Below are 20,627 nucleotides of genomic sequence, written 5' to 3'. Positions count from 1 at the left end.
GAAAATCTTAGTTTGCAAGCTACACATGCCACTAGGTGTGGATTTTCAAGTTGTTAAAATCGACCCACCCTAGTATTCAGCTACCAACTGACAAATTTTCGAATTTTAATGTTAACTGTGAGCTATCGGTTATCAGATAACAAATAATTATTATTTGCCTGGTGTTGATTTGCTCATAGTGGCTTTGCAATTTTGAATATCAATCCAGCTACCAGCTACCAAAATTACGAACTACCAAATTTTCTATTTATAAATAGTTCGAGCAAGTAGAATCATTTCGTCAGTCGGTGCTTAGTTCTTGAACAGTAAACATCCAACTATCGACTTTCTTAAATACCGACTACCAAAACTACCAACTACCAAGTTTGTGGAACAGATACATGGACGGACAGATGAAGTGTCCACAATAGGGTTTTTTTCTAAAAGAAAAGAGACCTAATAAAAATATCTATTCGCTGACACATTTGTAAAGGCATAATTCTGTGGTTTCTGTCTCTCTTCCCAGTTTTAAAGATCGCATTGCCGAAAGCAATGAAAGATGAAAAACATAATTCTCTAAAAAGTGTTTGTTGAAAAATTCGATAGTAGTTAACCAAACGTCACCATATAAGTAATATTTGTTTGTTTGTTTGATTTATTTTTCACAAATATTCAAAATGAAAACCCTAGATTCGCTTCGCGTCTTTACTTTAACAAAATATGTGTGTCGATAAAAGCTTTAAGCCATAATGTCTGGCAGTATCAAGAAAAAAATTAATTGATTATTTAAATTAACTCAATTTTTATTGCTTTAATATACACGAATTTATAATACAATATAGATATATGAGACAATATCCGCTAAATGGTGGAAGTTTTAACCATAATATAAATACATATGCGACAACGACAAAAATAAAATTAAATATTTAAATTAACACCATTTTCAGAGTTTATATAGTTTTAATGAAGTAAACAAAAATTGTTAATGTAATCCAAGATCAACCATATCATAAAGCACATAAATTTATTAAGACCAATATACATATCTCTCTTGCTATTGTAAAAAACATTGATGATCTTCAACTCTAATTAAATGTAACCAACGCATTTCTCATTGGATATAACCTGAAAAACATCTCATCTATGTAAATTAATGCTAAATTAAAATAAGTAAGTAAATAAAAACGTTGGCTCCGATCGATGAGAGAGTATAGTTTGGTTGAATTGCAATGTAGTGTATCGCCGAGTTCATACATAAAATATCTATATGTATAAATGGCTGTGAAGTGTGGATTAATAAGCCAGCTCATGGTATACCTGAACAACGTTCGAAAATGCATGAAGTATTTATTTTATAAATTAAATATTCATCAATATTCAATGTGGTATGAACAACTGAAATTACGATACGCTTACAAGATATTTATTTGAATTAACGAAAACAACATTTCCTCAAATAATAATTTAAAAAAAAAAACACTAATTTGATGAAGAGAAGAGAGCTGTGAAAATATTTGTATCGTGTGCGCGGTGTGTACACATTTTCAACGGAAAATCGGAAACACAGTGGTGATATCGTGGAAGCCTAAACTCATGGAGATAAAAAGGAAGAGAATGTCACTCGTTTCATCTTGACGTCGTCGTGGTGGCTTTCCATAATATGAATTTTCCTCACAAATTTATAATTTATTGTTATACAAACGATGCGGCGGCGCGACGTTTCGTCATAATTATCTAATTTGTAGCCACACTAAATTTTATATTAATGGTTCATAATATGACGGTCACTACATTAAATCTACCAACGTTTACGCACCAGTCTCTGTGACGGTGTTCCAATACATTATAATTGGAGAGAAGATCGGATCGTGGCGTGGATCGGTCATCGACAGAAGGAGAAGCATAACACTAGTGTAGCTACCGAATCTGTTACTTTGTTTGTACAATGTTTTACTTCATTAGTTGTACTATGAGTTTTGCTATATAAAGAGCACGAGAGTTCATTCTTTAGAATTCTTTTGTTTACAATTTTTACTAAATCTCTCATGCAAATTACGGCAGAATTGCTGTCTCAATCGATAACAGATTCTTTCTGATTAATAGATTTGAATTTAATTTCGAGAATGGATTGAATTTTCCCTTGTTGTATACAAGTTGTATAATACAACAAATAAAATTTAGATGAAGTTTAGGTAATTACATATCAGGTGCTGGTCCTGTTTATGTGTTTACTAACGACCTTTTGACTTAACCGTTATTACCATGAACTTTGACAGCACACAGAGCATTTATAAATATGTTTCCACCAACGTGTTGAAGCAAAATATTATTGTTCCCAAGTTATTTATCATATCGTCGCGTCATCCCAAGCAACAACAGCAACAAAAAAAAACCTTATATAATATCAATTATTGTAATCAACTCTCCTAACCGATGTCAAATTGTCAAACACTCAGTCACCGTCACATATAAATTGAGCAATGTTACAATTGGAATTCATCCAATTCAGCACCGTCTTCCTACTCATGAAAATGAGCATCTTTTCCATATTTATATTGTTCATAATAATATTGTAGCTGCCGCACATCATTCTCGCATTTAATTATATTTTTACGACATATGACAACTAAAATAAAGTCAACTGAAAGAGATATAATCGTTGTCGTATTTTTTTGTCTTTTTCTATTTTTTCCGTTTGCATTTTTTACATTGTATTTTGGCCATCATTTACAATTTTAATGCTCATCAACTGAAAGTACAGTGTAACATAAAATGAAATACACATAAAAAAAAATGGTAAGAGAAAAAAAACTGATTGTTGTTTCTTGATATAGCATTAAGTAAGTAGATTTGCATGTTTCATAGATATAAAATCTAATCGGCGCAACAACAACAGCAACAACAACAAAAATATTAGCCGAGTGACCTTCTTCGCTAGTGGTTTTTCAAAAAGTAATCGGAGATTTAGTTATTTAGATATTGATATTTTATATATTACAGGTTACGTGTGTTGTGCTTACAAGGGAACAAAAAGCAATAAATAATAAATTTCATTTCATAAATTCATTTTGCAATATTTATTTATAAAATTAATTTTAATTGCAAGCGATATATTATGCTTTAAACTGCATGCGTTTTATATAATATGTAATTCCCGGCTCATGAATTTTGTTAAGAATTTTATTGATGTTTCTGCATAATTGATGACTTTTTACGTAGAGACCAGTTTTTTGATGTATAAATATGAAATTCCCAATTTTACAGAATCTAACTTCATCTGATAGATAAGTAGATCAAACTGATAAGCTTAGCTAAGGAGTTAAATATTCACCGCCTATTTTCGTGAAATTGATTCTTGAAATTTCACAAAATTAATGAAAATTTTCGAACTAAGAATTTTCAAGAATTTAAATTCTTGAAATTCACAAAATAATCGAAAATTCGTGAAACTCGTGAAATTCTTAGCAATCTAAGAAGAATCTAAATTGTAGAGTTTAGCAATCTCCATGAAGTATTTAGTTTTATTGTATGTTTTTGCTTCTTCAGAAATACTTATTTAATTCCATGTGAAGCTTGGAAAGACTGACAGATTCGACGTAAAACTAATATTTTCTCAACTGTTTGAAAAGTTGACTTATTGATTGATGCATCGGCTTATAATTTTACAGTTTGTTCAGTGAACAATGTTCCAAGCAATGTTCACCTTAGGAATGTTTTAAGATTTATCAGAAAAGTAATCGATGTTCCTAGTCAATTGATCATTCTTATAATATTTTCTTTATACTTTTATCGATGCAAAATATAATTTTGAGCAAAAGATTGTTCTCTGTCATGACTCGAAAATGGTTAGTTTTTTTTTTTAAATTAAGACATGAACTGTTTAGGCTTAAGATTCTCAAGGTGAAGTGTAAATCTGGAGTCCATTTGATATGCATGAACCGAAAAAATTTTATTTGAAAAATGTCTTTTTATGTCTGCTAGTGCATAACTCTCCTCATTTAAAAGCTTAAGGCAATTTTTTTCACTCAGAATAAACATGTCCATGAAATAGCACCTACTGAAATTTATCCAATTTTTGGGTTCTATAATTTTTTACTCAGAGCTATATTCTGCATCGATAAAAATATTAAAAAATTGATTAGAATGATTCTTAGTTTATGATATTTTGACGCAAAATTTGCATTCGCTGATGCGCCAAAATATCATAGACTGGAAACACTTAATTGACTGAGAACCCAGATGACTTTCAAAACTCTAAACTCTAAAACTCAATTGAAATCCTGTCCAACTGGGTTGTTTTTCAGTACTCAGTAGTAAGCTATGCGACAAACCAAGTGGCCTCTTTGTTTTACTAGCTAAATAGCCTCAATACAAACAACACACACTCTACGGATAATAGCGGCAGAGTCGAAATTTGGTTGATTTTTCCACGTGGTTCCGGGTGGTTCCCGTGGTCCAATCGAAAAGTGATGTATGGATCCGTAGAGTGTGTGTTTTTTGTATTGAGGCTATTTATTACTAGCGTACGAAGTAAGAGTGCAGTCAGACCAATTGTTTCTCCACAGCATGAAAACATAATTGACAAGTATCAAATTTCGAGGTTTTAGTGAAGCGCTGTGGTTTCTCGCATTTTAATTGTACACTTTCCACACTTTTTTACTCACTGTTAAAATCGACCAAAAAAAGGTGAATTGTGACAATATAATGCCGTATCGTGATCACAGAAAATGTAAGTTTTCTGGCTGAATTTCTATTAAACAAAAATTCATGTATAACCACACGAAGCATATAAACCCTCGATTTCTGTTAGTGTTTGTCATATCTTTCTGTATTTCTTTCATTGCAATCATGACTAATTAGTAGAAAGACTTTAATGACTTTCGATGAAGCTTCAACAGCTTTTGGTACCGTTCAGATTTGAATAAAATCTGTGACTTTTTGTTTTTATTAGCTACTCATTCACGACTTCATGCTCAAATATTTTCAATGTAATTGGATGTTGTAGATGCTACCGCAATGATTCTTGTCTTCAATTTTATTGGATGACCTTATTCGAAATTTCTGATGATTCACCCATTGTCACCCGTTCACCATCAGCTCATTTTGTTTATATACGTAAAATAGTGGTTACTGCACTAGCGAAGGACCACCAACAAATGTAACCAAATATTCACGATAATATGAACGATGCCAAACCTATGAAAAATATCACATTTCCCATTGTCGAATTGCAATTATGAGAAATCTTTTGTCTCATTACATTCGATCCATTTAAATTATTTATAGTGAGCATGGTTACCATTGTCCTTCAAAGGAAGTAATGGATGATATCGTGTGTAATGCCAGTTTTTTTTTGTTCTATCCGTCATATAAATCAAAAGAACGCTATATAGAGAGTCCGTACTTCTTACTATAATTGATGATTATCGACAAGTAGAGTATTACAACCTACTATATATAAATACAGCACAGTCACGCAATGTTCAAATCAAATTTCATATTTTGTCACAAGACTCAAACAACGGCGAAAAATTCTAACTATTTATTTACACGGTATACATATACCTATGTAGCTCAACTCTGCCTACCTACCATATTAACTATCGATCGGTAAAATTGTTTGCTCAAAATTATATGTACCTACATTTTCACCTTGTTTGCAACGCGATGACGATTAGAAAATAAATATAAAATAAAAAAAAAGAATTCGGAAAATACAATAAATAAAAACAAAGTTTTATTACATCAAAATAAATATAACTTGCGTGTCTCACAAATCACACTATAAGGAAAGCGTGTGTGTGGTAGAAACGTGAAATACTGAAATTGCTGCAAAATACAACCTTTTAAATTCCGATATTGTAATTGCTGTAATTGGAAAGAAATCGATGTTATCTGACTCAACAGCCAAGTGGTGTTAATATTATTATTATTTTTTCTTCTTCTTAAAGCTTTTGACGATTCCGTAAAATGAACTTACCAGTACGAAAACGTTCCAACGAATATATTCATTTATGAATTTCGTTGTTTTTGTTTTTCTTTCCATTTCATGCATGCAATCGATGAAAGTATGTATTTCTTCGCTGACACTAATGTGATGTACCATTCAACAGATTGGATGATTACTTTTATATTATTGGATAATTAGGCATGGTATGAAAGAGAGGTTATACGACTGAAATGTTATACATATACTTCGTTTTACTGTACATCACTCCATGGTTGCATTACACTTTTTTTCTGATATAGTTTCGACATACCGTTTCGATTTTCACGTTTTATTTCTGGTGTGTTTCCGATCAATTTCAGACACCACTAATATTTTACCGACATTAATGTGAAATCCATTCAACAGATTGAATGATAAACGTTTACGTTGAAATAGTACTACAAAAAAAAAAATAATTGGCAAAGGTCACGATTCGATCAAAAAGTTGTAAGTTGTAAGTGACTGAGTACATCATTTACGCTTATCTCGATTTTTTTTTGGCTATGTGCTAAATAGCACGGTCAGCGAAAAAAATATGGAATTGATGGGTAAATTTCACTGTTTGAATATTGTTAGTCCATGACTTCTGTTTTTTTTTAAACAATTTTTACACCTAATTCTGCAGGGAACGTTATTTAGTTAGACATGAATTTGCGTGAAGAGAGATTCTTCTGAAAAACAGAAGACCGAAATCGGACGCATTTTCTATTGGAATTTTTTATATGTGCCCAGCCCAGTAAGGTATTCGACCCCAGAACCCAAAACCAATTTTAAAAAAATTCTTCGAAGCTTATGTCATCAAAAACCGAAAACTTGCACTTTTCTTACAAAATTTCTCCAGTTACATGAACCGTGCAGAGCGTACTTCCGGGGCAAGTAGGGTCTTATTGGGTTCAAAATTCATCCACACTGAGATATGTGCAGTTGAAGTTTTCAACCGAAAAAAGACTGAAAACTTACACTTTTCTAACAGTTTGTCGAGGTGCACGAAACGTACATGGTCGTGTGGGGTGTCATTAGAAAGGTAATTGCATGTACTTTCAGGGCAAATAGGGTCTTATTGGGGTTTGGAAGCATCTACAACGAATTATGAGAAGTTGAAATGTTTAAGTGCTTTTGAATTAATTGAATCGCAGATGCAACCAAACTTCCGTAAGCTCTACTTTCCCTGGAAGTATATGCAATTACCTTTCTAATGACATCCCACACGATCATGTACGTTTCGTGTACCTCGAGAAATTTCTGTAAGAAAAGTGTAAGTTTTCAGTCTTTTTTCGGTTGAAAACTACAACTGTACATATCTCAGTATGGATGAATTTTAAACCCAATAAGATCCTCTTTGCTGCGAAAGTACATGCAATTACCTTTCTAATGACACCCCACACGACCCTGTACGGCTCGCGTAACTGGAGAATTTTTGTAAGAAAAGTGCAAGTTTTTGGTTATTGATGACCTCTTAGCAGCCAAACAAGCTTCGAAGAATTTGTTTGAAAGTGGTTCTGGGGTTGAATACCACACTGGACACATATAAAAGATAGCAATAGAAAATGTTTCTGATTTCAGTCTTCTGTTTCAGAAGAATCCCTCAAAATTCGTTATAGGATGAAATAGTTACGCGCACGGGTGCTAGTGGTAACATTGCATAAAGATATATGAGCAGGTTTAGTGTGAGCTGGTTTTTCAGCTGATCTGCAAATGTATGTCTAAATTTCACTAAATACGCTAAATCTTTTCCGTGATTTCCGTCATTTCTAACTGAACGAACCAATCCATAATGATCATAGTTTTTATTGTCCTGAACAATAAAAAAATTTGTTTTCAACATTTGTTTGAACAACTTTGCAATTTTAAGTTGAATATGTTATTAATGTGTTACGAGTGAATTAACGAATGATGTTCATGCACGTACTGCACACGGATGAAGTAAAAATTAAAAGCATTTACGAAAGAAATACCTCAATTTAAGCCTTAAAATTAAAGTGAAAAGAAATGTTCGTATCCAGCTGTTTCAAAAATTGTTTCTTTTTTTTAATCACTTGAGGTGTCATCGTCTTATATATGCGTTATAATATTCACTAACGCAAAAGTAATGAAATTATGACATTCGCACTATATCGTTTTCATCTCTCTTTTCCATTTGTATACACACACCGTGGACCGATGGAATACATGAATTCCATCTGAATATAAATGGTCACAACAAAATCAAGCGGTATGAGTGGTGTACATTCTCGTACGAATTGAATGCCAGCGATATAAAGTTATAAAATAATAAATTTAAGTTATGGCGTTCCATATGAGAAACAAAATATTTATAGGTTCGTATGGAGACCACCACCACCTCGGTCAAATTAAAACTCATTGCAATATTCGTTTTGTCGATCAAATCATATTTCGCATTAAAAATAAAAAATAAAATAAAACTTTTACTGCTTATGAGCGTGAACGACAACATTTAATTAAGTTTCTCCCGCATTTAAAAAGACACATAAAAATTCGAGATTTCAGTGTAATATGTTGCAATCTAGGACTTACATTTACAGAAACATTGTTATCAAATTTGAACATTCGATATTTTTAACGTTGCGAATTGGCAACGGAACATTAGAATATCAAGTGAGTGAGTGAGTGTTACATAGAAAGCGAATGAAGGAAAAATCATCTTGCCGGCTGGGCAAGATTGAACATTCAATTTTTAAACAAGTGATGGAAAGAAGAAAAAAAAATCAAATTTGGTGTCGAGTGACTGTGTACGTGTAGTATTTGTAGTTTAATTTCGAGATGAAGTTATCGCATCTTAGATGTCGAAATGGATTTTTTTTTGCGCACTAGTGCGATGAAGAACTTTCAATTTTTAGATGATTTTGTCGTAATACTAAATGTACTCAACCATCCACTATTAACTGCTGACAAATCTTATACTTCATTTGTTACAACACTCGTCTCACTACATAAGGCTACATACACCGTTGGTGATCGCTTATTTCGTTTGCTGCTGTCGATAACATAATGATTAGCCGTTAAAGCGATTTTCCATGGGATTTGAAATGATACTGCAGTCAGTCTTTTGAAACCGTTCTTTTTCTTCTATTTTAATCGTCTTTATGTCTATACCTCAGTCTGTGCTAATTCGTTAATTAATCTTTACATCTAAGCATCATAAAACGAAAAGAAAACCATTTATAACTGCCTCCACGCTCCTGTGAAAATAAAAACATTGACCTCAATCTGTATAATGTCTAGAGTGGAAAAAAAATAATTTTTTTTCGTATAAAACATTTTAAATTCTAACACCTCTAATAATCCAAATTGTCCTTCGCGAACACCTCTTTAAATTCGCAAATAAACAATCCATTTAATATGATTACTCTGTGATGATGATCATGTCGTGAGCGAGCGGATTTAATATAAATCTCCATTTAGAATTATGAAAAATGTTTGGCTCATTTAAATAATTTTGTTGTCATTAATAACACGATGAGAAAAATCATCCACACAACACAAAGGAAAATCAAATAAATTAATAGGAAACTATTTTCGTGTGTTGAACGTTACAAAAAACATTGCAATCATTTTCTTCCATGAAGAACCAGAACAGAAACAAAACGAAAGTTAATATCGAATCGACCTTAAACGATAAAACGGTTTTGGTTGAATTGTTTTCTTTGATTTAATGCATGACGCTGACATTTGTTATGTGATTCTTGAAACGTTTTCTTTTTTCAAAAATAGGAATTCAGCATTTTCGAAAAGACAAAATACCATTTTAGGTAAAGTGTTAGTAACAGTTTGTGCGGTTGCAAAAGATGAATGGAACGAAAGAATTTTGTGTTTTCAATCGAATCAAACCACTAACTATCGGTATTTATACTAGGAAACAAGACGGGACAAAGGAAAACAAATGTCTTGGTATTTCAATGTTCTATCGTAACTAAAGTTTATAATAGTTAAAAGTTGACTTGTGGGTGGTACGCAGCAATTGCAACATTAACAATTGGGAAAATGTTTCACTACGTCAACTTCATAACTTACTTTTTTCATATTTCCATGAAATTTCATCACGAAATTTTCGTGGCCACAATGAACTAATCAACGTAGCTTGAAGTACGGTAAGACTTGAAACAATAGTGAAACAGATGAGATAATATTTTGTGCATCAAGTATCTTAGAAAGGGTCAAGGAGAATATTCCGAGTGAGTGACGCATTCTTGATTACTGTAATCACAAGTTGCCAACAAATTCAATTAATTCACGACAGGAAAATCCTTTGCAGTTAGATAGCAAGAAAGTATCCCTATATCCCTACACGCACACATAGTCCTGCATCTATCTACAAACAACTTTTTTCCCCTCTGAAACCAACATATTATCACGAATTTGTTTATATTTTATTAATTGCTCCAATTTTATATTTCTGTTTCACAGTTGACCATGGCAGATGATATCAACCGATCCAATTGGTCTGACCATTCAATTGAGGCCAATAACTCGAGTCGACGCACGCCGACTAATAGTCACCAACAACACCATCAGGCAAGTTATTTAAATGATGCTAATTATGTTATGTAAAAAATGTGTATCATCTGCGAGATATTATTATTGCACGGTGCGACATTTTTCTGACTTTGTCTGTGGCATTTTTGATGAGTCTTTCCCTATTAATGACAATTAGGGTGATAAAAACAATGTTTATATCTGTCTTTGTATGTGTTGTGTTACACAAACTTTGGGTCTATTTGTTGACTTGTCGTCCGGGACAGTGGCAACAAATGTATCCTCCGCACAAAAGTGCAGCAACAAATTCATCATCCGTATAAACGGTCCTCAACAAATGCGTATCCAACTTTTCATGCTTTTCAGCCCTAAATTACGAGAAAAATTTCGAAATTTTTGCCCAAGGCATGAAAAGCATGATAAACATTAAACCAGGGTAACACTGGCTGAAAACGTGCCTCGGGAGCTACGTTTGAAAAATCTCAAAAAATAAAATATTTTGAAAGAAAAATCCAAATGACCGTTTGGGAATTGCCTCGGCTCATAGTCCGGAATATTCGCCACCAGAGTCGATTCCCACAGCTGGCAGTCCGGACCAGCATGAAACGATAAATTATTTGATTTTCGCGAGTCGTAATGTAAAAATGAAAAAATTTCCGCATTCTATTGATTCCTTTTCTTCCATGATTTCCACGAAGAAAGGTGTCGCGTCGTCAACGCCTTTCAAAAAATAGAAAAAAAAAATCCAACAATGAAGAATGTACTAGAATTCAATCATTGATAAAATTAAAGTTTCACTTTTGCATAGCGGCTCTGATTTGGTCCCCACAATTACAACATTTCCACATTTGATCTCTACCAAATGATTGATTGATCAATGTAAAATATTTTAGCACAAAATTTTAAATGTATTATTCAATTCATACATAACAACCAACAATATACGGCGAGAACTACTCTTCCCCCAAGCAGTTAACTTACGCATTTTTTTCACTAATATTCTCATACTTTTTTCGTGTTGCCTATGTTCAGGCGATTTTTTTTCGTAACAGAAAAAAAATATTTATTTGTCCACAAAACTTCAGTACAAAGCACGCACGGTCTAATATTTTAAATAAACATTGAAAACAAATCGACTCAAATATTTGTGTAAGTTAATACGGCTGTGAATGAGTTTTGAATGAAGTGTTAATTTACTTTGTTGTAATACAGAACAAATTCGTATTGTCGAAACGTAAACCTTTTTGGGTGGTTTCAATGAGAGAGAATTATTGCATTTTGTCGGTCAACTGACATCGCAGATCGAAATAAAATTTATGTTTTGTCCATTCAGTACGGATATATATATATATATATATATATATCATTGCATGTACACATATTTATAAACGATCGATGGAATGCAATTTATGATGCATGCATACAATTCAGTTTGATATGCTATGATGTCTTTCATAACAAACCAATCAAAAGACCATCAACGAAAGTGATCAACTGTAATTATAATAAATAAATTATTAAAAAAAAAATTTTTTTTTAGAAGAGAAGTCATGATGCTATCCAACATAAATAATGTGTGCATCCTTGACCATTACAATATACAACGTAAATAAAATGTGAGCGTTCATTTAGGTTGATGCGAACAGACAGTACGCCGCAGTCATGTGTGTTCTTGTTCACCAAATGGGCTAAATAAAAATTAAACAATAAATTTCATTCAAGACAAAAATTATTAACATCATCATCCCATAAAGCATAGCGTCTGCATTTTATTTAGCATTTTTGTTCTTCTTCTTCTACTCGCTCGTTGGTAGGGACACGTTATTGTATTGTGCGTATTGTATAAACAGTTTGATCAACCGAAAAGAATTAAAGCTGAAAAATGCATAATAACAACAACAACAACAACATAAAAAAAGCGAAAATGAAAATATAAATTAAATTGCATTTAAAGAGTCCAATGTCTGTCAGATATGTGTATTCGTATACGTATTCTCTCTTCGTAACCGGCCGCTTAGCATGAATGATCAACGCTGTAAACATGCCATGCCATCATAATATTGTAATAATAAGTCCGCCGGCAAAAATTGCATTTTAGTATTTTGTGTCGCACGTGCTCACATGTTGGAAATGTATCCGCCGCACAAAATATGCCATGCGATTCACTGTTACCAAGTTTTATGGGAAATTGTTTGTGTTTACAAGCATTTACGATTTTTGTTTGATATTATTAAGAGTAATGCATTTCATAGATTATTATATTCTTAATGCACACACACACACACACACCGTTGATGCATCTAATGGTGCATTCTAAGTGGAGCATATCTTCTTTTGCACAATAATTTAATTATGAGGAACATTCCGAACTTTGATACATGCAGTTATAACCAGGATAGTACGTTTAATGCATTAGAATGGACATGTTATTTATTTCCATGTTTTAACATTCCACGATGCAGTTGCCGTGATAAAATGTACTTGTCGATTATAACATTGAGGTACTGGAACAGAAATATAGTTTCAATTTGATGGAAAATGGAACGTGGTACACTGAAATTATATTTTACGGATTTCTATTAAATTTCACGAAATTGTGTAATTTATTGGAACAAATTTTACTGAAGTAATCCCGACTTTCAACCGAGTCACGTTTAATGTTGGTTGATTACAGTCATTCACAAAATGTGGAAATTCCAGATTTTTGTGAAGATCACAAATTTAAATTGAGCATACAATCGTCACAGTCTAGTGCATAGAATTGGCCAGAAAGGTATCATTATGACGCCTAAAATCTATCGCATGAACGCTGATAGAATCTTTATTCGAAGAAATTTTTGAAGGAAGTCTGTTAGTTGCATTTTGCTATTTTTCAATGTGGTTTTCTAATTGAAACTTCTATAACGCAAACTTATCGCAATACAACGATTAAATCTGTTACTTCTTTTGTTTAAAGTATCGCTAAGTGTTCGATACCAACTTCATTCGTTCAAACATGCATGCATATATGACCATAAAGTCTCAGCTCATTGTTTAGTTTTATTGTTGTTGTTGGTGACAAATGACAACCCGGACCTGAAAGGCTATGATCAATGCATTTTTGCACTTTATCCCATTTGATTGAACTGTAAAATTGCACTCAATTACATTTCTGCATTAGAGATCTTTCTACGTAAATATTTACATAATCCAACATGAAATTGCATTTTGTCTGTACCGATTTTTCGATGGCATGTAATGATTATGCTTACATTACTGAAAATATTTATTGTTAAGCAATGACATAAAATACGCGCTCTATTATTATCATCATGGAGGTGTAACATAAACGCGCATTCGATACGCAATTTCGAAGTGAGAGTTACTTTTGTGTATGCGGCCGTCGTTTTTTTTTGTGTGTTTATGATTTTGTCTAATAAACTTTAATTTCGATTTGGAAAAATTGTGCTGCGGAATAATGAGTGTTTCAATTGTAATATTATGTTGGAAAACATAGCGTACCAAACAATGGAATAATAACAATAAATAATTTTTGATTTTCATTTTGCGCTTCACTTTTAAGTCCGGCGAAGTGTTGCTGTTGTTAGAGCAGTCGTGTGGTTTTTTTTTATTCATTTATCTAACCGGAAGCTTTTTTGGTGAAATGTACCGCCAAATTATAATTATTATTTTTTTGTTGTTTGTTTGATTAATTTGTTGGGATTTTTTTTTGGACGATCATTCGTAGGTATGTACCTACTGTGATTGACCTTTTCGGTTTTTTTCTTCTTCGTCTTATTATGAAGAAAATACGAAATAAATTGGTTATATGTTACATATCCCATGTTATATATACATGGAATAATAGACATGTTTTGTAACTTACAATTTCAAATTATGTAATGATACACAAATCAATGATGTTCATGAAGCGAACATACTTTCGCCAAGCCAGCACTGTATACTGCGATAATTTGAAATTAAGCCAAACAACATTTTTAATCAATCTATTCGAGCAATGTATCGGTGATGGTTTGCACGTTACGGGGTAACGAGCATGATCTTCCTAATTTTTTATAATCCCAATGATTTTTTTTAGCTAAATATCCAGCTTGTCATTTCAAGCTACACAAACCATAACTGCCGCAGTGCATGAATTACTTGATTTTTTTAAAACTCATTTGCAGTCCAAATTTATAACAATGTTTGTTCAGGTGTTTTATCAGCTATTCAACTCGCACAGACATGAAGCTTATACCAGTTTATGTGGTTGCGCTCACGTAGTGAATAAATAATATTTGTGTAACCTTTGAATGAGAGGACCAGCTGACAGCTGAAGCAAACGTCGACATAAATTTGGTTGACATTACCTGTATCAAAAGATTGTACATTATGAGGCATCGGTACTTAGTTAAAATTGTAGCCTACATTTGCGTGTCTTGTAATTCATTTTTAATGATATCTTTACATCAGAATCATTTTTGAAAAATGTACGACCGCAATAAAGACCATGAATATGTTAGCCTTAAATTAAAATTACTTTTCGTTGTAGTCGTTTGACCAGCTCTGAGAAACTGGTCCAACTGTTACAACCAAATCTATTTTCTGTTGGAAGCTAACACATTCGTGGTCGTTATTAAGGTCGTACATTTTAGAAAAAGGATGCATTTGGAAAGATAACATCAAAAGTAAACTAAAATCCAGTATTAAAAAAACGCCAAAATATATGCTTTTTAGCAAAACATCGACGATGAAGTACGTCACTAAACTGTAATACAATAAAAACGCTTTTCCTACATTTTTCGCAATTTTCCCAAAAATTGTTTTTGGTAAAACTTGCATAAAACTGCAGGAAAATTCGAGAAAACATGGAAAAACGTTTCCCCCAAAAATAGTCCTCCTCTTCTAAGAGGATGTTTTGATACGGTTATTTTAATAAAAAAATTGAGATAATTTTAAGATTTCATCTTTAAGCACAGCTCGTGAAAAATACCTGTGAAACGATTAAAACGTGTACAAAAATCGTAAAATTTTACTACGCCCGCCATCTGTTTTATGTTCATCGACAATTTGTTCCATATTCAAACGAGCGTCGAAACGTTTCTTTGATTTTTATTTACCACCAGACATTTGCAATTTTTTAACAAGCCTAGCTTCGCCACGCATCCAATTCTGTATTGACTGTTGCAATTCTACAAATTTCACATTTATTGTGCAATGTACAAGCAGTAGCCCATTCATTTTTTTTAAATGACAGAATATACGGTCACGTGTCGTGTTTAACAAATGAAGTTATACATACCATCAATAAATCAACCCTATTTTTATTCCGGTCTCGATACATTTTCATTGCAGACATCAATACACCAAAAATATATCGATCGTGTATGTAATAGCACTTTACCTTTTGTGAATTATATTATTTTATGCTTTCAATAATCGTATGTACATTGTACAATACCAAATAAAATTCGACCCCTTGTTTCCTGTGTGTTTCACTTCCCAATATATTCCGAACGACAAAAAAAAAGTATAGCATCACATACAGCCCAACAGGGAATCCATATTAAATAATAGATTCGCGTCCATTTAATCCGAAACCATCATGCGGAACATAAATTTACACAAACGAAAAATAAATACTCGATAAGTACTTCGTACCATGTTTGAATGAAACAAAAATACGAAAATATGCTGTAAGTATCATTTGATTGGTGATGATGATGGCCGACATTCGCATTGTTTTCCAAGATGAATGTTGAGATTTTTTTTTGTGTTTATTGTGCAAAAAAATGTTTAATGCGCAATCACACCAGACAAGGTTTGCCTTCCTTTCGTTAATTCGGTTAAATTTCGATATTTTCAAACAAATTTTGCGTTTTAAAGATAAGATTGTGCTTTCAGCCCCACCAAATTTTTTTACTTTTCTAATCACGGAATAGGAGAGATTCGAGTCGTCATTTGAGTATCTTATCGCTTTCTATATGAAAGTTCACTCAAAGTTTACGCTGTCGACAGGTCAATTTAGGAGGCCAGAGACAATGCCCCTAAAACTTAGAATTAAGAATTTTTGGATTAAGTCGGTAGAAGGTCAACAATGTTCGATTTTAAATTGGACTGATTAAAATGGTCACAAATATTCCAAATTATTAATCACGCTCTCCTACCCCTGTCTACCAATCTTACTTAAGATGTAAATGCACCGATGACTCGTACATCATTTATCAACCAGGTTGAGTACACAACGATCGGGAGAGGCGTTACAAAAGGGATTTCTTACACTGAGGTGTTAACGAATACGAGTAAATCTTTTGCAATTGCGAATTGTTTATGAAAGCTTTGAATTATAATTTTTGGTTCAAAAGGATCAATTCAACACTTCACACAATCCGGCACGACTCAAATGAGAAGTAAAAATATTTTTCATATTTTTTTTCTATTTAATTTCAAATAAAATATTAATAGAACGGTAGAAAACGCGGGCGTTGTAAGAAATAAACAAAAAGTAGGAAAAAAATATATTTTTAAAATTGTTTGCACAGTCCAAAACATATTATTGCCGAAAAACAGTACGATATTAAATTGTTTGATAGTTTGATATGTTTTTCTGCTCGGCCAATATATACACAGAACTTCTTAGAAATGTTTGTTTAAAATTTTCATTATTGTGGTGATTTACTCATTTTTCAGCATTTTGTCAGTTTTTTCTTCTTTCTTTCAAAAAATGAAGAGATTTTTATTGTTAAATGAGACTCAGATGCTGGAAAGCTGTAAATTCTGCAATTCGTCCTCATCTGCCCGTTCAAAAATAGTTATTTACGTTAAGGTCACACTATTCACAACATAATTGTTAAATTAAGAACGAACGTGTGTATTCATGCAATAACATTTTATGTAACGACGTATGATTGTGAGATAAATTACTATTACCAGACCAGCGGTCAGCTCTTCCATAAGTATTTTTTGTGGGCCAGTTGCGTCCCGAAAAAAGAAACAACCAGTCTGACATCAATCATAGAATGATATAACAGGTGGTCCGTAACTTTGAAGTCAAACGGTCTCACAAGCCATGAAGTGTTGTGATAGAACTATTCATTTTTCTAGAAAAAAGGTAAAAAAGTATGTAACTATCTAGAGATCTGCCATGCAATGGCCTGGTGAGATGTGGTATTTTTGAATTGAATTGTAAAATGCGAAGAATCAAAAGATTCATCTAATCAACTCTAACATCGAACAGTAGCATAGAAACTATTTCTATTCATTTGTGAAATAAAATTGAGTTACAAACACAAACCAAAACAACTTCGAAGTCAGAAAACATGACGGAATTCACTATTAGTCGATTATAAGGTAATCGTACCAATGCACGTACAGGATCAGTTTTTAGACGCCTTTTTTATGAATATGTGTACGACGGCTTATTCTTGTCCGAGGATTGGTACGCTTACCTAATAATCGACGAATAGTTTCTTTTTAAAAATTTTTTATTGTGACGTCATGGCCCTAATGATCAAAAGTGAATTTTCTCTGTTTTAACAGAAAATGATGTGGTCAAATTATGGAGAAAAAATGAACAGATAACTTTGTGGTAAATGTAATTATTAAAAAATTTCCGCTATAATTTTCTAAATTAAAGCGAACATACACTTGCAATTGTGCTGCGAATATCTGCCACAAAAAATAATTACCATCAAACATTTCATGCCATTTCATGAACTGAAACCATTGATTTGTAATTAATTTTTATTCAAATTGTGTGTGACAGCGCAGCGGTGATAGTTCTTGTCTATATCCATTTTTTAACTAAAATGCAATGCAATAACTGAAATGAATCCGAAATCATTTATGCCAGGCTATTGTATGTGTGAAAGTGGTGTTGCACACACGTGTTTCGCTTTCTGCATCATTAATTTCAAATTATTCGAATTTATCCGGTGTGACTAGTGACTGCAGCAATACTCTTTACATATATGCAGGAAGAATTTATTGTAGAATTTCATGAATAATTTCTTGTTTTCTATTTTAACAAGTATCCAACACCTTCTTTGCTTTCTAATCTATCTGTTCCGGTCGATGCATTCTTGTCTGTTACAATTATGCGCGTTCATTTCTAATCGAAAGGAAATTCGCTTGCCGAAATGTACAACAAAATGGTTCATTGAGGAGGCAGTATAAAGATGAGGTTTAGAAAAAATCATTTGTCACGAGCTCTTCATCAATTTTATCTACAAATGCAAAGCATACGTGGGAGGACTGTTAAACAATGAACAAAATCCAATCCACGATAAGACCAATTATTTTTATGTTGTGAAGTCTATGAGATGCTGCTGACGTTACATATTCACTATCCATGCATAATGTGCTGTACTTGTGATTCACAAATCAGACAAAAAAAACTGTTGTGGAGCAGCCTTCAATCGATGGTATAGATGGTATACGAGTTTTGTTTTATTCACATTTAGTGTTGGCGTTTATTTTGTTTGGGAAACATAGCCTTAGCGTATCGTAATTAATGAATTTGGTACATTTCTTGTTTAAGACGAAGACGCAAAATCTTTTACTTCAATTGTTTGAACATCAGTTTCGTTATATAAAACAGTAGACATGGCTCTGGCTCATCTAGTATTCTGGTTGTAGTTGGCAATAACATATGAGTAGTTGCAGTAGTATGTGTGTATCCTCATTAGTTTACAATGCTTTAGAAAAACCATAGCACCTGAAAAACTCGTCGTAGTCATCAAATTATCAGCTATTTTTCGCTGCTAATCAAAAGATTTATGACATTGTTCACCTAATCAATTGTGATTACTTTATTTTTCTCGTACGAATATATGTTACGTACAATAAAATAAATTTCTCCTTTCCGATTGCAATTCTATGCATGCAATAATCGATGCTAATTGATGCACAAAAGTTTATTTGAACATTGTGCTGTTGTAAAATTATTAGGAAATTAACGATAAATGTCTCAATATTCACTTTCACTCAACTACAACCGGTACAACGGTAATATACACATATCGAGAGGTAAATACTCCTATTATACATATTAGTCTGCCGTGCTTTGAATTTTTTTCTTCTTCAATTTCAAACCAAATTGTCAATGTCGTATTTATCCGAACGCAACACAATTTGGTTACACGAAATACATAATACCTGAGAGCAGAATTGGGATGTTGTTTAAATGGTCAATCAGCCCTACTTTAGGTTAATTCTGTCAATGGGTCAAGGAAATACTGAGTAAATATTTTGATAAACGAAAGAAATGGAAGTAGAAAATTGAGGGTTAATTCCGGTAAAAAATTTTTGTATACGAAGCATGATAGCAAAAGGGGAACTGTCTGTGTGAGTTTAATAATAGTTATTTGTTTACCGGAGGGAGAAAATAGGAAATTCTACTGAGGACGAAGCTTTGCGGCCAGAAGTTAGAATTTTCTATTTTCTTTCAGAGGTGAACACAACGTTTGTCATTCTCCGATTTTCTCCACGAAACGAAAACTTCAATTTATTACACAATTTTTAAAAACAAAAACAAAGGTGAAGTTTTCGGTAAGTTGCTATTTTTTCCACTGGTAAAACAAGTGGGATAAAAATAGACCTTTCTACCCCGCACTGTCGTCATAGGAAAATACATTTAATGACACCGCACATATGCAACAATTATTGCTTTAAAAATTCATTTCAATTTCAATTAGTGCATCGTTTCAACGCAACTCGCCAGCCGGATTACCTGGCAATACTCATTTTTACCTATTATTTTATTCATTATCAATACCAACAAATACTTCGTTCGAACAAAAGACCAACTGTTTGTAGTGAGTGCATTTTTAAAAATTTTGAACGATACATAAGTTCTTGTTTCATCGCACCTTATTAGTATGAAAATCATTCGCATAATAAAAATAAATCGATAAACAATACAATATTATAAAGGTCTTTTAAGGCGTAAGTACTGGTACGCTTGTAGGTAAACGTTGTACCATGTTTTTTTTATTATTTGTTTTTCGCATGCATTTTTAGAATGAAACAAAAATTCCGAATATGTCACATGATCACAAAACAAGTATGTTTGTTAAATGTGGTGCACCAAACAAGGTTTTATATTCTGAATTAATTTTCAGCCTCGCATTCGTTGCAAATGCAGTGAAGCTTAATTTAGGCGTTTATTTTGGTCAATTGTTCG

At 32.7% G+C, this 20,627-nt stretch overlaps 1 protein-coding gene across 8 annotated transcripts in view; it reads left to right on the top strand.

The window, feature by feature from the left end:
* The window catches only part of LOC119067372 (rho GTPase-activating protein 21), a 162,525-nt gene that overhangs the window by 71,747 nt on the left and 70,151 nt on the right, over positions 1-20,627 (top strand). For all 8 annotated transcript variants that reach the window (XM_037170284.1, XM_037170292.1, XM_037170287.1 and 5 more), the window contains exon 2: positions 10,397-10,504. In XM_037170284.1, the coding sequence (XP_037026179.1) occupies positions 10,403-10,504 (102 nt within the window). In that variant the 5' untranslated portion in view covers positions 10,397-10,402. The remainder of the gene's footprint in view (positions 1-10,396; positions 10,505-20,627) is intronic.

Source organism: Bradysia coprophila, assembly GCF_014529535.1.
Source record: "Bradysia coprophila strain Holo2 chromosome X unlocalized genomic scaffold, BU_Bcop_v1 contig_12, whole genome shotgun sequence".
NCBI lineage: Eukaryota > Metazoa > Arthropoda > Insecta > Diptera > Sciaridae > Bradysia > Bradysia coprophila.
The sequence above is the reverse complement of the archived record's forward strand: the minus strand, read 5'-3'. Positions and strand labels throughout refer to the sequence as shown.